The sequence below is a fragment of the Akanthomyces muscarius genome, chromosome 5 (genome assembly GCF_028009165.1).
Source record: "Akanthomyces muscarius strain Ve6 chromosome 5, whole genome shotgun sequence".
NCBI lineage: Eukaryota > Fungi > Ascomycota > Sordariomycetes > Hypocreales > Cordycipitaceae > Akanthomyces > Akanthomyces muscarius.
This window is the reverse complement of record NC_079245.1, coordinates 2,541,999-2,560,995: the sequence shown is the minus strand read 5'-3', so window position 1 is coordinate 2,560,995 and position 18,997 is coordinate 2,541,999. Positions and strand designations below refer to the sequence as shown.

General features: G+C 54.0%; 7 protein-coding genes across 7 annotated transcripts; 3 read left to right on the top strand and 4 right to left on the bottom strand.

Annotated features, from left to right (window-relative positions):
• Positions 1–300: 300 nt before the first annotated feature.
• Positions 301–2,971, top strand: LMH87_010152 (uncharacterized protein; the record flags this gene model as incomplete). The annotated part of the gene is made up of 2 exons (XM_056197262.1): positions 301–829; positions 882–2,971. The coding sequence occupies 2 exons, from the start codon at positions 301–303 to the stop codon at positions 2,969–2,971; spliced, it is 2,619 nt and encodes an 872-aa protein (XP_056054330.1).
• An 827-nt stretch (positions 2,972–3,798) lies between these two features.
• On the top strand, positions 3,799–5,111 carry LMH87_010151 (uncharacterized protein; the record flags this gene model as incomplete). Its single annotated transcript, XM_056197261.1, has 8 exons — positions 3,799–3,862; positions 3,916–3,958; positions 4,023–4,063; positions 4,121–4,272; positions 4,329–4,454; positions 4,509–4,835; positions 4,909–4,979; positions 5,078–5,111. 8 exons carry the CDS (start codon positions 3,799–3,801, stop codon positions 5,109–5,111), a joined length of 858 nt encoding a protein of 285 aa, XP_056054329.1.
• Positions 5,112–5,317: 206 nt separating this feature from the next.
• Positions 5,318–6,350, bottom strand: LMH87_010150 (uncharacterized protein; the record flags this gene model as incomplete). The annotated part of the gene is made up of 2 exons (XM_056197260.1): positions 5,318–6,195; positions 6,248–6,350. The coding sequence occupies 2 exons, from the start codon at positions 6,348–6,350 to the stop codon at positions 5,318–5,320; spliced, it is 981 nt and encodes a 326-aa protein (XP_056054328.1).
• Positions 6,351–6,634: 284 nt separating this feature from the next.
• On the bottom strand, positions 6,635–7,854 carry LMH87_010149 (uncharacterized protein; the record flags this gene model as incomplete). Its single annotated transcript, XM_056197259.1, has 3 exons — positions 6,635–7,566; positions 7,636–7,740; positions 7,815–7,854. The coding sequence occupies 3 exons, from the start codon at positions 7,852–7,854 to the stop codon at positions 6,635–6,637; spliced, it is 1,077 nt and encodes a 358-aa protein (XP_056054327.1).
• Positions 7,855–8,398: 544 nt separating this feature from the next.
• On the bottom strand, positions 8,399–11,095 carry LMH87_010148 (uncharacterized protein; the record flags this gene model as incomplete). Its single annotated transcript, XM_056197258.1, has 1 exon — positions 8,399–11,095. One exon carries the CDS (start codon positions 11,093–11,095, stop codon positions 8,399–8,401), a length of 2,697 nt encoding a protein of 898 aa, XP_056054326.1.
• A 2,551-nt stretch (positions 11,096–13,646) lies between these two features.
• On the bottom strand, positions 13,647–15,943 carry LMH87_010147 (uncharacterized protein; the record flags this gene model as incomplete). Its single annotated transcript, XM_056197257.1, has 3 exons — positions 13,647–15,504; positions 15,558–15,662; positions 15,822–15,943. 3 exons carry the CDS (start codon positions 15,941–15,943, stop codon positions 13,647–13,649), a joined length of 2,085 nt encoding a protein of 694 aa, XP_056054325.1.
• A 1,060-nt stretch (positions 15,944–17,003) lies between these two features.
• LMH87_010146 (uncharacterized protein) lies at positions 17,004–17,567 on the top strand (the record flags this gene model as incomplete). Its single annotated transcript, XM_056197256.1, has 5 exons — positions 17,004–17,026; positions 17,108–17,215; positions 17,276–17,349; positions 17,477–17,484; positions 17,547–17,567. The coding sequence occupies 5 exons, from the start codon at positions 17,004–17,006 to the stop codon at positions 17,565–17,567; spliced, it is 234 nt and encodes a 77-aa protein (XP_056054324.1).
• Between the last annotated feature and the right edge of the window lie 1,430 nt (positions 17,568–18,997).

The window sequence follows — 18,997 nt, the reverse complement described above, 5'->3', positions numbered from 1 at the left end:
AAACGAGGAAAATATAGGAAAATAAGAAAAGTAAGGAAAAATAGAAAAAAGAAAAAAAAGAAGAAAAAGTGAGAAAAATAAGGAAAGTAAGAGAAAATAGGAAAAATAAGCACGCCCTATTCTCAATAGTCATCGATCAGCTACCGCGACCATGGTGGGGAGCTGTAGCTACCTACCAAGGCAGCTTCCAAGCTCCCAAAACTTGCATCTTGACACGCTCAACCTCACCTTACCCCTGCGGTCAAGCTCACAATGAACGCCTCGACACGACCCTAAATTATACTATAGCACTATTGCATCATGTACACACGAGTGCGGCTCGCCGCCATGGCTGCGCGGCCGCTGGCGCGAGCATCAACACCCCTCCGGCCTTGTCTCGTGAGCCGCAGCCGGGCTCTGCGTCGCATCAACCACACAGCTCTTCAACAAGCCATCGCCGGGAGAGCATGCGCGAGCACGATAGCGGCGCCCTCGCCTGATCCTGTGGCACCGGCTGCCGAGGATGCCACGGAAAACACGATTTCAGAGGAAAAGGATACTGGCCACTTCGAGGTAAAGGACAATGAAGCCATCCTCTTCTTCGACAACATCTTCCCTCTCAAAATTATCAACGTGTTGCGAAGAAACGAGAGCGACACCGAGCTAGCAGATTTGATGCGTCGCTTCGATAGCTCGCGGCTCGGCATCATGGATCCAATTCGTCTGGTCAAGATGGCTATCCCCGAGGACATGCCCATCAAAGTCACGGAGATTTTGCCACGCTTCAAGGATGGCGGCGCCTTTGTCAAGTTTCGATATAGCTCTGAGCTTGACCCTGCCGACATTGAATGTAGGTATATTTGCTCTTCCGCGCAGACCAGGCTAATCGATTTTGTTTGCAGCAACACTGAAGAAGAGGCTCAAGGAGAAACCGCTCAAGCCCTGGTTTAACCCGTTCCGAGGTATTCAGGCTCGTCTGGTTAGAGGCACTCCTTGGCTGGAGGACTTGCACCGATACCCATCTAGCGTCCTACGAGTCGAATTCGTGCCCGCCGAAGTTGGCAAGACGCCAGAAACGCTCCCCGAGGAAGTCTTGTACAGCGTCTTTCGTCGATACGGAAAAATCGCCGATATTATCCCCCAGTCTGCAGACTCCAAAGAGATTCCCAAATACGCCAACATTGGCTTCCCGCTTCTGCGTGATGCCATTATGGCACGAAACTGCGCGCATGGATATGTCGTCCCCGAGTCTCAAGGCGGCGGCGCGGCTGGAACGATGCTCCGCATTGCCTACGTCAAGCGAGTCAAGGGCCACAATATCTGGAATTGGATAACGAGCCATCCACGCATTGTGTTCCCAATCATCGCCGCTCTCCTCGCTGGCTTTTCAGTCCTCATCTTTGACCCTATTCGACAATTCTTCATCCGCCTACACATTCAGCATTCATTCAACTTCAGCGAGTCAAGACTATACAAATGGTTCCAAAGCCACCGACAGTCGTTTTCCTTTAGCGGACGTCGTGAGCAGTGGGATAACTTGAGCGGCGTGATATGGAACCATCGCTTGGACGTCATCAGCCAGCTGCGGGAGTGGCTCGACGTGACTTCAGACAATTTCATCGTCGTTACTGGACCAAGAGGCTCCGGCAAGGTCGAGATTGTTATGAAGAAGGCTCTTGAAAACCGCAGAGACGTTGTGCTGATTGATTGCAAGCCCATTGTCGAAGCGCGTGGCGAGTCGAGCATGATTGGAAGACTTGCTTCTGCGGTTGGCTACCGACCTGTCTTTTCCTGGGCCAACAGCGCGAGCAGCATGATTGATCTCGCTGTCCAGAGCACCACTGGTGTCAAGGCGGGATTCTCCGAGACTCTCGAGTCGCAGGTCACTAAAATCCTGTACACTGCCGCAAGTGCGCTCAAGGACGTGGCGTTGTCCGGCAGATCTAGCAAAGAAAAGGACGGCAGCAGCTCGGAGGATGCTTGGCTCGAAGCTCACCCAGAACGAAGACCAGTGATCGTGATCGATAACTTCCTGCACAAGAGTGACGAGCAGGGGATCATCTATGACAAGATCTCAGAGTGGGCAGCGTCTCTGGTTCAAAACCACGTCGCGCAAGTCATTTTCTTGACCAGCGAGAACGCCTATTCCAAGCCGCTGACCAGAGCTCTGCCTGACCGTGTCTTCCGCACCGTTTCCCTTGGAGACTTGGATCATGGAGTAGCGAAGAAGTATATCATGGGCCGTATCCAAAACGAGCGCGAAGCTGCAGAAGAGCGGAAGGAGAAGGAGGACGACAACAAGACTGGCGCGCCCAACCTTCGTGGCCTTGATACCGCCATCGAAACACTTGGCGGCCGCTTGGTGGATCTCGAATCCCTTGCCCGCCGCATCCAGGCTGGCATGAGCCCGCGTGATGCGACTGATGAAATCGTCACCGAGAGCGCCGTGGACATTGTCAAGATGTTCCTCCTCAGCAAGGGCAGCGACGCCGCCGAAAAGAAGTGGTCCACCGCTCAAGTCTGGCACCTCGTTAAAGGCCTGGCCAAGGACTCGTCCCTCATCTACAACCAAGTCCTCCTCTCGCCGACCTTTTCCTCTTCCACCAGCTCGTCCGCCAGCGATGGCGAGGCGGCCCTCGAGTCCCTCGCCGCCGCGGAGCTCATCTCCATCCGCTCCGACCGCGGCCACCCGCGCCTCATCACCGCCGGCAAGCCCCTGCAGCAGGCGGCGTTTGCGCGCATGATCAACGACCGCGTGCTCGTGGCCAAGATGGACTTGGCACAGGAGAATGAACTCGCCAAGATTGAGGCCAAGAAGATTGCCGCAGCGGAGAATGAGCTGTCGCTGCTCGGCAGCCTGCCGCGCCAGACGAGCGAGTCGGCGGGTCGCATACAGTATCTGCTCGTGCAGATTGACACTTCGCAGCGCAAGATTGAGGACCTGGACAAGCAAATGGCTGCCTGTAAGAAGGTTCTGAGTGAAGAGGTCTAGTGAGGCATCTTTTTGGGGGGGCGTTTGTTTTTGTCGTTTCAGGGACGGAGGATGGGCATGGGTATGGATAATTCTACTCGTTATGTCTACGGCGCTTAACAATAATATCTCTACTTTATTCAGTTTGGTATATGGACTTGTTGGTATCAGTCCCACTGGCCCTCACTCACTCTTGCTTGGCCTATCCTAGATCCTGGCTTGTACGCCGTAAAGCCTGTCAAGCGAGTGACAAAAAAAGACGCCCACATCTAATTATTCCTCCAAGTATTCTGTAATTATCTTCTATTTTTTTTTTTTTTTTTTTCATATTTTTCGTATCTTCCCCTATTTCCCCCCATTCTTCTTATTATTGTCATTTCCTCTTCTTTATCTCTTTTAATAGAGCATAGTACCTACTATTATATAGTAAGGACATGATTTGAGCTTGGACACGTCTTTAATTTGATACGGTCCCGGGATCGAGTGACACATACCAAAACGTCACTGGCGTCTTTTTTAGCAAGCCCCTTGCCTGGGAGGGCAGCGAATGCATAAAAACTACAGCCATCCTGTGGTGCAGGTGAAATACGTATTTGACCAACGTTATGGATTCCTTTTTTCCCTTTTATTTCTGCGCATGCATTGGTGGCACTGCCTGACTCTGTCAAATTGTGATTGTGCAAATATAACGCCTGATTGGCTTGTCGCGATGGAGGGGCAATCTGGAGCTTTGGCGGGGTGGCTGCCAGCTATTTTCATCTCGTCTCACGCTCACTATCCCGAGAGCTCATCCATTCCACGAATAATAGAGACTCCCTGCGCAGACTGCGACAAACCTTTTATTCATCATGCTGATTCAAGAGAGCCACGTCGATGTCAAGACGACAGCGAATGGCAAGGCGAGCACCATGCGTACGACCCCTCCCCACACCATGGACCGAATCGCTCTTCTAACAGCTCACCAGGCATCTTTGTCTTTCACCCTGCCATTCCCGGATTTCCCAATGCGTAAGGATACAATCTCAATGACTCGGCAGCAAACGGAGCTAATAAGTGGTTTCATGTGGTTTAGACGCTTCCCCGGCGTCTGCCTGTTTAGCGAAATCTACCAAGGTCAGCCGGCACTTCCGCAAAGTGGTCGCGACCCATATTGACGATGTTAAAATGCAGTGACGGGTCCTGTTGCACGATTCGCCCGCCAAATCGCTGGCCAAGGCTACATTGTCGCCGCGCCGTCTTCGTACCACGACTTCACCGGCCCAGAGCCGCTCAAGTACGATGTCGCGGACACCGACAAGGGTAACCAGTACAAGATTCAGAAGGTATATGCCAACCGGATCTATGACTTAAAAAGACGTTTTGGGCTGACACACGACAGACACTCGAGTCATACGATGCCGACTCCTACGCTACCGTCGACCACCTCCTCAGCCTGCCGACTTGCACCGGGCTCATCGGCGCCACTGGCATGTGTCTCGGCGGCCATCTAGCCGTCCGCGCCGCCGTACGTCCTCCTCTCCGCATCCCATGGCTCATCCCCATCTAACATGATCCCCAGCTGGACCCTCGCATCACGGCCTGTGTCGCATACTTTGCGACCGACATCCACAGCCGCACCCTCGGCCCGCACGACGCCGCCAACACGTCTACCGATGCGCCCCCCGACAGCATCCACACGCTGGACCAATTCGACAAGTTCAAGGGCGAGGCCGCCATGATCTTTGGCGTCAAGGACACGCACGTGCCCGACGCCGGGCGCGACCTCATCCGCGCCAAGATGCGCGCGGCCGGCGTCGTCGCGAGCTTCCACGAGTTTGCGTGGGCGCAGCACGCCTTTATCCGCGACGAGCTGAGCAAGGGCCGCTACGACCCGGCCGTGACCAAGGTGTGCTTCGAGGTGCTGCTGGAGGTCTTTGGGCGGGTGCTCAAGACGGATTTGGGCGTCAAGGGCAGCGTAGCTGCTGTCGAGCACGACTGCTAGAATACACTGCAAGAGATTGCATTTTGAAACGGCACTACGCGTTACTTGGTATGAAATCAGGAAAAGCTTTTCCCATCGCGGCCCTATGATTGAGTCTACTCATCTCGCGTCCGTTAACCTGTGAGCTGAAGCTCATATGTCTGCAGTTCCAAGTATGTCTCCAAAAGCTTAAAAAAATAAAAAGACGACAATAGGACCGCCTATGTCCAATGAAAGTATTCAACACCTCTGTTTGCCTGTGAATAACAAAAAGAAAACGACCCAGCGTTGGCACAAGCTGATAAATAGCCCGCCTAAAGTGCAACTCCTGATCGCAGTTGTCGCCGCTTCAGAGCTTAACCCTGTGGTCTCGAACTGATCGTGTAAAATACGCGATCAACCAGTGATCAGTTTGCCCACCGCACGTTTGCCCATCTGTGGTACGAGCTTCCTGATCCTTCTGGGACAGGGGGGCATACAGCCAGAATTGCCGCCAGCTCAGCCATTTCTTCTGTTGTAAAAGCCGTCGGCGGAGAAGCAGCACTGGCAACGGCTACGGTAGTGGATATGACGACTTCGGCCTCGCTAGTAGCGTGCTCGTCCATGGTTCCATTATCTTCTGTCTTGATTTCCGTGAGGGACCCCTCTTTCGCAGTATCAGACGCAGGAAGGGAAGTGCTGTGACGTTGATTGTTGGTGCAGTCTTCTAGCAGTCGATGCTCGGTGAAGCCATCTAGCTGTTGTTCCGGTACTGCTTCCTGCTCTTCTTCATCTTCTTCCTCAGACTTCCCCTTGGAGCTTTCGGTAAGTGCCTCTACAGGTACTGGTGTAATACGCCTTCTTGTACTTCCTCCACTCTCATTCAAATCTCGTTCGTCGTCACTGTGTTCAGAATCGTCGTTGTGTTCAGAATCGTCGTTGTGTTCAGAATCGTCGTTGTTTTCAGAATCATCGTTGTGTTCAGAATTGTCGTTGTACCCAGAATCGCTGTCATAATCAGATTCGCCACCATCGTCAAGTTTTCCGTTACCGTCAGATTCGCCGTTATCGCTGGTATCGGCGGTGTCAGAAACGCCGTTGTTATCAGAATAGTCGTCAATAAAATGTTCGTCCTCGTCACTGTCTAAAGTTTCGAATTCCCAGGCCTGAGGTCGTGGTGGTGGTCCAAAGCTAAAGATACCATACCCGAGCTCATCGGAATCCAGAAAGTCGTCTTCGACAAAAAGACTCATCTTCTCCGCTGCTGGTGCTGGCGGGGTCGGCGAGCTAGAGAAATCGATGATAGCTTTCAGCCAGCGTCAGCAATGTTCCAGTGAGGTATTGCTGCCAGCACATACTTGACGCGTGAGAGTCGTTGGATTGCGAGGATGCTGAAGCCGTCCGAGGCAGTGGCACGCGAGAAAAGACCCGCGAAAGGACAAATCCACAACGTTTCGCCATGAACTTGATTTGTATTGAATGAGGCCAAGTGATGAGGCAGGAAAAGAGAACAAAATGGCCAGGGCCGTCTCATGAAGTAACGTCTAGGAGGGGCTGCCAGCTGCGCGAGCCCGTTTGCATTGAATTAGAATTGACGAAGAGTTCCACAAGGATATGTACTCTGGCAGAAAACGTAAACTGCAGGTTTTGGCTTTATATTTGCTCAGCATCCTACAAGTCTCTAGATATATAGATTTGAGAGCTACTTTCATCACCAAGATACCAAACCTGTTTTAAGTGTCTACTCAGCCATCCAGGGCGTGTTCAAGCACAATCCAAAAAACTGCCACGAAGGAGAGAACAGCAGCCGCATACATCCAAACGGCTGCATCCTCTTGCTCTTGAATGCGTTGCTGCGCAAACGCAGCAGTATCCTCAACGCGAACACTTGACTCCTCTTCTGCAACTGTCTGCGTCCAAGCATCCTTCCCCGCGGCTGCTGTGGCGGCCGAGACGGACCGCGGCAGATCATCACAGCTTTCTTCAATGGCGCTGGAGGGGCAGTGTAATGCGGTTCGGCTACAGCCTATTCGAACTGGAGACAAGAGTTCTGCCCTCTGCTGCAACGTCCCGACCTGTGAAACGCTGGTGTGGTCGTGGCTCGCCTCTTCGCTCTCACCACCCGATTCAGCCGCCGGCTTTGGGTCGTGGGCAGCAAACGCCGCGGCAGTGGAAGTACCTTCTTCAGTATCGTAGTCTACCGAGTAGTCCGCAGCACAGTGCTGATCATCGGCGTGGTAGTCATCAGGCCCAAGCGGAGAAGCCGCAGCAGAGCCTTGCATGGGACGCGGATCGAACATTGTTGGGCGAAGCTGCTCGCTCTCGGACTCTGTCTCGGGTGAAGCAAAAAGCTCTGAATAAGGAAGGGGCTTGAGAGTGGGCGAACGTCTGAGCATAGGAAAAGACCTGAAAGGCGGCAGACGTTTGAGAACGGGCGAAGGTGACGCGCTCTCCTGTTCGACAAGGTTTCCGCGGTCGATAGTGGACTTCTCATCTTTGTCGCTGGACTCCTCATCGTCGTCGCTAGATTCTTCATCTTTGTCGCTGGACTCTTCATCGTCGTCGCTAGATTCTCCATCTCCATCGATGGACTCCCCGTCCTCGTCGGTGTGCTGTGGAGAGGGCGGGTTGCTCACCCAGAGGCTTCCTTCAGGCTCGTTTTGGGTCGGCTCCTCCACTAGGAAGCGGCATAGTTAGCATCGCGCCGATGTTGAAAATAAAAGACGACAGTGTCAAGGATGCTTACAAAATGCGTCTTGATGACCGGACTGGCAATCGTCAATAGGCTGGGGCGAGGGCGCGTTGCCCACCCAGAGGCTTCCCTCTGGCTCGCAGTGCGACGGCTCCTCGGCTGCGAAGTGGCACAGTTAGCATTTCTCCAACGACACAGTCGGAGAAAACAACCCTCATAGTCGGGACTCTTACAATATGCGTCTGGATGACGGGGCTGAGAGTAGTACGCCATGGCGCGCAACAAAGGGAGCAAATGCCGGCAGGTGGAGGTGCAACGGACGGGCCAGTGGAAGGAACGAGGAGAACAGGAGGAGCAGCTCTCGAGCCTGATGACGGGAGATTCAAACAGATTTGCGTTGACGAGTAAATACAGCGGGATTTCCGTCGGGTCCGTTGTTGGTCAGTCTTTGTTTGCTGATCCATGTCCGCTTGTCCGTTTCCACTTACACGAGTGACAGCGGACCGGCAGTGAATGCGATGACTGCGAGATACGAATCTCGCCCGCGGCCGATTCTCTGGCCCTACTTTGCAGAAAATAGAGCCCAGTACAATGGCTTCTTGCGAATTTTTTATTATTATCATCTAACACATTGTATTCGGAATTCTGTCTAAATCCATGTCTATAAGCCTATCCAGCTGCCAATCAATGGCAAGCAAGAAAAAAAAAGTAGTACACCTGTGATGCTAGATAACACTAAATAAAATAAAAAGCTAGAGATCAAACGTGTTAACAACAACATTGTTCATCTCAGCAATCCCAACTCCATTTTTCATCTTCATCTGTAGTTTGAAGGCGACGGACCACGGGAGGGCCGGCGTCCAACCGGGTGACTGTGGACATTGAGCGACGTAGAGCGGCGCGGTTCCTCCTCATCCTCGATGCGCACATTCTGGAATCCGCCTTGATTGTGCCCGCTGGCACCACCCGCTCCAGAGGGGTGGTTGCGGTCGTAAAACGTTGAAGGCATGTCCGTTGAGGCCTCCTCGTCAAACGTCTCCAGGCGCGGACTCTTCTGGTGCGAAAAGTGGCTATCGGTGGGCGTCAGGCCCGTGGTGCCCGTCAGACCCTCGCCAGCCTTGCGACGGCCGCGCTGGCTCTCCTTCTTGTGGAGCTCAGAGCGCATCGCCTCAATCTCGCGAGAGCGCCGCGCGTCTTCGGCCACTGACTCATCGACGGCGCTGACGGTGGTGTCGTCGCGGGAATCCCACATGCTGGTCGCGGTATCGAGGCTGAGAGGAACGGTGGTGAGCTCGGCGACGGCGGCCCGCTCGGCTGCGGCGGCTTCTTTCTCGGTCTGTGCGGGCTTGGTAGGTACCATGCGAGCAGCCTCCTTGTCCTTGGCGGCCTTGTCGCGACCAGCCGCGGCAATCTCGTCTGTGACGGCAACGGAGTAGCTAGGGTTGCCAGGTGCACCAAGGGCCTCGTTACCGCCACCGGGAGCGTAAATGGGAACCTTCTTGATAGCCAAAGCGAGAGCGCACATGAACTTGGAGCGGCGAGTGGCACGAACCGAGTCGTTGTGCCAGTTGGACTTGTGCTTGATTGAGACAAAGAGGAGCATCTTGTCGAGATTACCGACACCGCCAATGCTAATAGAGAAGTCGGGCTGGAAGTCGCGGGAGTTGTCAGGGTGGCGGACAAACTTCTCCATCTCGAGGCGGAGCAGCTCAATATCTTCAAAGCTGGTGTCGAAGGAAATGTTAAGCTCGATAGTTTCGGCCATGGCTTTGCTGCGAGAAATGTTGTCGATCCAGAGATTGTTGAGCTGAATGTTGGGAACTTGAGTGACTTGCGACTTATCAAGGCGCTTAAAGACCGAGTAAAGCAGAGAAATGCGCTCAACAACCATCTGGCTACCGTTGACATCGACACGGTCACCGACATCGTAAGGGTGCTTGACAAAGAGGAAGATGCAGGAGCCGAGGAACTCCTGAGTGGTGACGGCAAAGACGAAAGAGAGAGAGAGCAAAGCAGTGCCGGCAGTACCAACAACAGTGACGAAGCTGCTCTTGAAGAACGCCAAGAAAATGAAGATGCAAATGAGGAGAACGATAAACAGGAGCACCTTGTCAAGAACGCGAAGAGCCTGGCCGATGTCCTTCATGCCTTCACCAATAGCCTTACGTTCCTGACCCATCTCGACAGTCCTGCGGACCATCTCGTCGAGACTAATGTCGCCGTTCAGATCGGAGTCGTAGACAGCGAAAGCCTCCTCAGCTTCGCTGCTGTAAGCAGGGCCGAGGACCTCGTAAAAGTCTTCGATATACAGGGCCTCCTTGCCCTCTACAACAAAAGACATCCAGATGCGCCGGGCGAGAGCCTCAGAGGGCAGTCTTTTCTCGAGAGCTTCGATGACGACTGTGTGCGAGGAGTGCGGGTTGAAGACTTGTTTTCCAGTGATTTCCGAGGCGATGTTACCAAAAACGGAAGTGACCTTGTCTCCGATGCGACCAACGTCACCAATGAGTTTCATGGGGGTTGCAGAGCCCTGGCGCTTGTGGCCTGCCTTTTTGCGCAACATCATCTCAATACTATCGTCGATGACGTAGTCTTCTTCGGCAAACTCGGGGCAGTACATGGGAAAGAGAGTTCGGGAAGCCTCGTACAAGAGACCAAGCAGGCGAATTTCGCGCTTGGAATCTTTGATGCGCAGGGCAAAAGAGCGCTGGTGGTAGGAGACACCAATGAGCTGGATAATGGCCTTTTCGGCAAGCAAAACGGCAGACGATGCAAAAGTAGCGCCGAGAACACGTTCCAGATTGATGCACCATTTGATGTTTTTTGGGCCAATAGCTTCACTAAAAAGATTCTTGAAAGTGAGCCAGGTAGCAAGGGCCCAAAAGAAGAGCGAAAAAGGGATAACCATGTTACGAAGAACAGTAGCATACTTGCGTACGCCAGCGCTAACAATACCGCAGAGAGCCATGAAGACCTGGGGAAGCAAAAGAGCGACAAGCTTCGCAGCCCAGAGTGTCAGCCACGTAATTTCGATCCAGAGGAAGATGTTGAAAAGCGATGGGCCATTTTGCACATCTTCGTCTTTAACACTGCCTTTCCCAACGTTGATATTGTTTCGGTGACCAGTGACCTGGAGAACAATGATGGGAATAGCTAGCAGAATACCGACGGGAACAACGTAGACCATGTATCTTGTGATGACGGAGAAGCCCACAATCTTTTCGTAGAGGCGGCCGAGGGCATTGCGCTGAGTCTCGTCGCCGGTGCCGGTGCGCTTGAGGCCGTCGGGGGCGAGCTTCCTGCGGCGGCCATGGTGGCCATGCTTCTCGCCATTGGAGTCGCTCGAGTCATTGTGGGCGTGATTGACAGGGCCAGCCTTGCGGGCGCCGGTCGAGGAGGCGTAGCTCCGGACGTTGGTGAGGGGGATGTCGTGTTCTGTCATTGAGCCGCCGTCGAGCTGGACAAAGCCGGCCGAGTCTCTCTTGGAAGCGCGGGAAGAGTTTCTATGGTTCATTCGAACAAGAGAATGCGCAAAAAGGCTCGTCCCCTTTGTGCTGGATCTGGAGTGTGTGACGTGTGGAGTCGTCTCCCGTTTCAGAGTGTGGTTTGATCAGACGGGCTCGTCCGAGTCACAATGAAACGCTTGCAAACGGCAATTCGCTCGACGAAGGGGGAATTGTAGCTGCGAGAATCGGGATTGAGACCGTTGAAAAGGGGGTCGATATTAAAAGACGTGTAAGAAGACTAGGGAATTCGTTTTCGAGGTTGGGGCTGAAGACCGGCTTCAGATGCAGAGTCGTGATATCAACACCGTGTCAGTTTCGTTTTCGTAGGGTGTGAGAGCTCGCGCAAGTCGACCGATGGGCTCTCTTCGTTGGGAGAGATGATCGATTGATGCGGGACTGATGGCAATCGAAGCTATCACGAAGCCCGTGGGTTCAGCTGCCAAGAAGTTGACAGGCACGAAATGACGTAGGGACAAAGAAACAGATTGCACCACCGATAAACGAGGGTAGGTGATGATGGGAGGGGGAGGGTGATACAGACAAAAGGGGATGGGGAGGAGAATATAGGAAGAAAGAGGAAAAGAGAGAAACAGTCAAAACGAATGTGAAGCGCAGAAAACGAGATGCAAGGGTCTTTCAAGGCAGCAAGTCAGAATAGCAAAGGAACGGTGGAGGGGGAGGATGTGAAACTGAGCAAGGGTTGACGCGCATCTTGGACTTTTTTTGCCCTTTGCTTGCGACTTGAGTGGCTCCCGAGTGGCGGTACTTGCTGGCCTCTGGGTCTCGCGACGGTGCTGCTTTAGGGCTTGGGCATGCGGATCAGTCCATACAAAGGTGACACCACACGGAAGCACCAGCCTACCTGGGTAGGTAGTCTCGAGCCAAAAGCGGCGTCGACTGGGTTTTCTCGTGCCCACTGTAACCCACCGGCCAGGGGCCCATTTACAGGCGCCACAACGGGCCCGTTAGCGGTCGACTCCCGGAAAACTGCTGGCTAGACTCGCCCGCTGTAGCTATTTTTACAGTGGAGTCTGGGTACAAGTTACAGCGCATTCCAGCCAGGGGCCAGCGCTCAAGGTCCACCGGCTGTCAATCCTGCGGGCTCACGGAATGCTGGTGGCAGTCAGTTCAAAGGACCAGAGCCATCCATGCCGCGGATACAGTTGGGAACACTTTGGCTTCGGAATGGCATAAACTAGCAGCATTGAACAATTCATCAATGAGCATTGACAATTTTAGACACTCTACTATTAGCCACCATGCCGAATTTTCTTTGTGTCCATCCATGTACTGGTACACTCGCAGGATATAAATAGGGGATAAAACCAAGGCCATCTCAACTCCGTGCGCTACCTCCCCCTACGCTAGCGCTGCTCCGCCTCTATTCTGGACCGTCCGGTTCGACGGCATGACGGCTGTTATTCCCCCTCGGGCACCTCGTATTTCCTAACCTTTTTTTTTTTTTTTTTTTTTTTTTTTTTTTCACGCCTTCATATCCAAGGCCATGTTTATTCTTAGATCAATCTGCCCTCGACTTCGATCAGCATTGGCGACCGAAATTACACAGATCATAGTTGTCCATCCTTGTTGATATTTGTGCTGCCCGACTTGCAGCTCGCGTGCTTGCGCAACCAGCGCCGTCAAGAAAGGGGGTCAGAAAAGTCCAGAGTTGCGTTCATGCACACCGCTGTGCTCGTAATACGGAGTAAATGCAAGCCAACACATCATAGAATCTCCACTGAACGGCTTTGACGTTGAAAACTATTCAGTGGGTGGCATTTTAGCGCTGCCACCGTTCCGCTCCGGTGCGTGCAACCACCCGTACGAGACTTGTGACCAGCCGTAGGTAGCTTTACGCCACTATGAGAAAAATAAAATTCCGACGTAAAGGAACAGAAAAAGAAAATCTCAATTGTCTTGGCCCATGTCAAAGATTTCAGCTCTGTAGTAGGAAAACAGGGTGCCCTCCACCAAACCAGATCCATACCGACGTCAAGACAAGACGTCATGTCCACCCACATCACCCAAGGACCACACGCACCCCAGTCTTCCGCTCCACCACGGATCAGTGAAGACCGCGTCCAGGATAGCAAATCGGTGTTGATCGGTATCTCGCAGGCGATCAACTGTAAACCGACTGTAAATCAACCTTTTCAGCTAATGACAGTAATTAGAGCTCATTTTTGCACAAGTACACTGCCACTGGGGCAAACAAATCAATTGGCCATCTACAGTCCCAGACGGTGCTCTTGTCGACTGTATCTCTGCGCATCGGAGCAAACATCTAGTCTCAATCTCCAGCATGCACCAGATCCAGGTCGGCACACGAAAAAAAAAGAAAGGGCCCAGAAAATGTTTCCATCACGGTTGGTTCTCCCCACCGTCTTTGTACATTATCCTAAATACATTATTTACAAAAGTAAGGGTATCGTTCCAATTCGCAAGCGCCATGCCCCAAGTCAACAAGTCCGTCCCAAGTGACTCCCTTTCATCAAATCATAAAGAGCCAACGCCAGCCAAATAACAAAGCCATGTCAAATCCAATGCACATCACGCGAATCAATGAATAATATCCGACGATAGAGACGACTCCTCTCCATTCCGCGGATCAATGCCCGTGGTAAAGCCCACCATCTCCTTTAGCTCTACCTTTGCTTTATCATTCTCAAACGGATGGTCCGCGCCGTCCGCATCCTGGTGGTCCTCGAGATCGAGCTGGTACAGCGGCTCCAAGAACGCATTCTTGTCGCGGCGCAGGTAGCGGCGGTACCACCAGGGCAGCGTCTTGGTGACCTGGTAATGCATAAACACCCGCGTCGGCACCGCAAAGATGTAGTCGAGCTCCTCGAGCGTGCGCTGCTTCGTCTCGGGCACCCAGAGGAAAATCATGACGAGCGCTACAATGTTGAGCCCCGCGTAGAAGCCAAACACGCCCATGACGCCCATCGTCCCCAGCATCACGGGCAGCGTCATGGACAGCACGGCGGCCCAGAACAGGCACGTCGCCACGGAAAACGCCATGCCGACCTCGCGATGCGATAGCGCAAAAATCTCTGCTGCATATGTATAAGGAACTGGGCCTTCTCCGGGTGAGTAAAAGGCGGCAAAGAGGTAGACAAAGAGCGCGACGAGGCCCAGGTGCGCGCCCTTTTGGCCGGGGATGAGGTTGCAGAGCCCCGCAGCGAGCAGCGTCCACGACATCTGCGGAAAGGTAAAGAGCAGCAGCGAGCGCCTGCCAAAGGTGTCAATCGTCCAAATCGCGGGAAAGGCGAAGAGGAAGTTGATGAGGCCAAAGCCCCAGGTCGCGAGCAGGGCCTGAAAGTTGGACGCGCCGGCGTGCTGGAAGACGGAGGAGGAGTAAAAGGCAATGATGTTGATGCCGCACATTTGCTGCGCCAGCATGACGGTAAAGGCCGCCAGCGTCGCCCGCCGCACGCGGGGAATAGTAAAGAGCTCGATGAAGCGCTTCACGTAGTGGGTGTTGCCGACAAACTCGCGCTCGGCCTGCAGCTGAACGTGGATGTAGTAGAGGTCGCGCGCCGCCTGGAGGGGGTCGTTACGCAGCCGCAGCAGCGAATCCATGGCGTCGGCGTAGCGGTTCTTCTTGATGTACCAGCGCGGCGACTCGGGGCAGCAGTAGATCAGGAGGGCAAGGGGCACGGCGGGGATGAAGGCGGCGCCGAGCTGGTAGCGCCAGGCGTCGCTGCCGATTCTCTCACCGACGAGGTTGGCGCAGGTGCCGAGGAAGATGCCAAAGGCGGTCCAGAGCTGCCAGCTCATGACGAGGGCGCCACGGATAGGCGCGGGCGCGTTTTCTGCCGCATAGATGGGCACGGTGGAGGCCTTGGTGCCCATGCCGATGCCGAGCAGCAGGCGGCAGACGACGAGCTGCTGCCAGGTGCGGCAGAAGGCGCTCGCCAGCACCGGCCAGAGGCAAAAGTTGGCGGCAAAGAAGATGGTGCCGCGGCGGCCGAAATAGTCGTTCATGGGGTCCGAGAGCCAGCAGCCGAGCAGGGCGGTGCCGATGTAGGGCGCCGAGTTGACGAGGCCGACGCGCAGCTGGTCGGCGGTCGAGTCGCCGCCGATGCCGAGGGCGCGGGGCAGATGAAGGTTGGCGCCGTTGGAACCCGTCTGGTCCCAACCCTGGACGGCGGCGCCGATGGAGCAGGTGACGATGGTGAGGAGCAGGACGCGGGGCACGCGCCACTTATGCAGGACCTCGTTGCGGAGCGCATCGACTTCGTCGGGGGTCAGGGCCTCGTCGCCGGTGATGTCCTCGTAGCCGGTCGGGTCCTGGGCCACGAGGGCGCCCTTGCGCAGGAGGGTACGGTGGGCATTGAGGCCCTTGCTGCGGCAAAATTCGTCGACGTCGTTGAGGAGGGTGTCGCGAGGGACGCCAACGAGGGGGTTTTTGATTCTGGAAATGTCAGTGGTGGAGGGGCAGTGACAGAAATGGGCGTGGCGGCGTACTTGGCTTCAATGTTGGCATTGAAGTTTATCCGCGGCGGATCTGACTTGGAGTGGCCGGCCTCGGGCGACGACGAGGCATGGCGCTGGCGATGAGAGGTTGAGCTGCTGAGACAGAGTTTGGATGGTCAGTACAAGTTTCTTGTGCGGGGCAGCAAAGTCTGGGGAAGGCCAAACGTCGCAACGGCCACAAGTCACAGTGACAGTCTGCCGGGGGTTGCGCGAGGCTGCTATCTGCCTAAAAACAGAACGAGAGACAATACACACATTGTGACTTGCTCAATATCCAGCGCTTCCACAGGCGCGGCGATGGCTCTGCCTCTCCCTCTGCCTCTGTCGTGGCGTGTGCCTGGGGAAGCGTCGCGTGCGAGGTGGGTACTGGGCGACATTCCACCACGGGGTAAACCTATCGATCAGGCCGGGGCACCCTCTGCGCTGCGACGGCGCTGCATCAATGGCAAAAGGTTATTTGGGGAGGTTAAAAAGGCGGGTAGCAGGTGCGTGTGTGGTTGGTTGTCGGGATGCAGGACGGTCGGGTCGGCGGCGGCGGCGACGACGAAGCGACATGGGATGGAGCGACAGCGACGACGATGTTGGAAGAAGGAAAGGAAAAAAAGAGGCTGCGCTACGAGGAGAAGGAAGAACGATTTGGGATGCGACAGACGCCATGAAAATGTGGCGGCTGACTGGGGGCAAAGTCGGAAGAATGGCAGCCAGCCCAGAGCCTGCTTGCTTGCTTGCCTGCTTGCCCGCCGCCTGCCAGGAGATGCCATGCGTCCGGCCCACTGCTCACGCTCTCTTGGCTGGCCCCCTCTCCCGGGCGGCGTCTTTTTCGAGCCAATGCCGGCGCCCGCTGACTCGAGCCCAGCCTGTTGGCACGTTTCCCCCATCATCTAGCCCCGGTCCATTTGCTTGTCGAGAAACTAAGTTAATCCAGCTGAGCGGCAAGGCGAGTAGCGCTGCATGCTGCCAGTGGTGTGGACGCCGACTGGGTTCGCCGCCAAGAGGACCACAAACTCCGATGCGCATTCACAGAGGACCAAGAAATCCAGTGGCCTTGACAGGATCATCTGCAGCCGTTTCTACGCGCACGCTTCTCGTTCTGTACCGTTTGGGAGAGAATTGACTTCTGGCGCAACGTTGGCCTCTTTGCCTCGCGCGGCGCATTCTCTACTCCGTACCGACTAGCGTTAGCTAATGAACCCGCCCCGGGCGGCACCTTTTGCAGGGTCGGCCCTTAGTGATGTCTCTGTCTCTGAGACGGCAAACATGTCTCAAACAGCTAGCAAACTACATCAACTTCCTCACTCAACAACCTCCTCATTTCTAGTTTTTGGCTAATTTTTGTTAAAAAAGATTTAAAATTAGAGGCAATCATGATAGAATCTACTACCCACTTCCCACCGCCCCGGGGTATAGCGCCACTTCACAGCCTTGCTCGATTGCTCCATGGCGCCGCCGCCGCAAGCTAGGTAGCAAACGAGGCGAACGGGGGCACCATCAACCTGGCGGCAACTAGTTTGCTTCCAACCTCATCCCGTTCAAATCCTCAGATGTGCCGTAACTTGCTCCGCCACGTCCCGCGAAACTGTAAATTCCCCGTGCCCTGCAAGCGTCCCCGTCAATCACGGCGGTCGTCGAAAACATAGACAGGCATCTAGGTATGTCCGCCCTGCTCGCCGTGATACTTTATCCAGTTGCAAGCTTACAGTAACTACTAGTATGCAGCTCACAGCCAGCACCTGCTCCACTGGGCGCAGCCCCTGGACGACACTTCTATTCGCAGTTGCTACTGGTACTGCAGCACTACGATATCCTTGATACTCTCCGAGCAAGTCTATTATCCTTTCCGCCACCTCAGCACTGATATCCAATATATTATTAATAAAAGCGCCTTGTGCAATCTTTTCTGGAATCGCTAGAAACAGCTGTCCGTCCTTGTGCTTGATTCCTTCGTTGCTGATTTTTGCTCACAGCGTCTAACTGGTGTAGCATTCATGCTGCGTCGCGTAGACGGGCAGGTCGAGAGACGCTGAGCAGTTTAAAATCTACTCGAGCCCGGTCAACGAGAGTCTATTCTTCATATAAGCTAGGTGCGAGGAAATTAACATGCTGACGGAAATGCATTCGTTATGCAGAAGCTCGTACAGAGCGAGGGACTCGACAAAGTGTCCGAATTCGTGTCCGAATTCGTGGCCGAAATCGACCAACCGCAACAGACTATTTCCGTATAAATCTAGCTGCAGCTCGTCCAGCATAGTCTGCATCGAAATCTGCAGGACCTCGGATGTATGCTCGTGTAGAGCCAGATTGTATCTCATCGGAAGAAGCTGGCCAAGACCCTTTGCTGAACTATGAAGAGCTAGAAGCGTTACGAAAACAGCGGGTTGACATGCGTTTTTGAAGCGCTAGTTGAGGTCAAACCATCCGCCACTCTGTTCTCGTCTTTTTTAGTGTCATGTCGCATCGATGTTGGGTAGTAACTATTGAGCCAGAACTGGCGATTCTGTTGTAGGTTGGTGAAGCTTCGCCTCGAGCAGGGGCGTATCGCTACCCTACACCAAATTACCGCAAAGCGCCGGGTCACTATAACTAGCACGCTCAATTGCGTCCTCCGCCGGTAATGCTAACTCTCGTTACATTGACATGGACACATTCACGGGGCCTCACTATTATTAGCATTCCCATTTAAGCCGAATAGCGGAATTAGCTGAGCGTTCCTGGAAGGCTTCCGTAGTAGGCGTCCTTCGCCCCCCACGATAAAAAGTAGCACCAGTTGTGTGTATGGAAATGGCAATTGCTTTTGCATAGCATAGCTTTGACACTATACCCATGGCGAAATAAATTAATCCCAAATATTCTATAACATAGACTCAAATCTGATATATGAGTGCAGGTAGTGAATTTATTCTCCGTCTGACATGGCCCTGTCTTTCTTCTGGTTCGAATCGTAAATTGTCCGTTTGGCTTGGTCGCTTATTGGCTGCCATTCATTCTCCGAGCCGCCGCGCGGGCTTTCTTGCTATATTTTAGTCGACCGTTTAGGTGCACATGACCAGAAATGAAGAAGATGACTCTACTTTTAGTTTAAGTGGGATTTTATTGGTTGAAACTGGTGAGCTTTGGCGCCACTTTGATCCTGCTGCGATGCGCCGGGTGCCCGCTGATGAGTCGGCCGCGTTGCCTGTGTCGCGGCGACGCAGCAGAATCCGGCAGCTGTGGTGCAGGTGCGCCACAGCGCACTTGCACCGTCGTTTCAGTGGTAGAGGCATCTCTTTGGCCTGGAATTTTGGCAGCTTTGGCAGCTTTGGCAGCTCATGGGGCTTATTGGTAAGAAGTGAAGATTCAGTCTTCCCCAACTTGGGCTTCACTCGTCATCCGTCTTTGTAACATCCCAAACGCAACCACCCAAACACCCACTGATAGCCGCTCTTTTTTAGCCG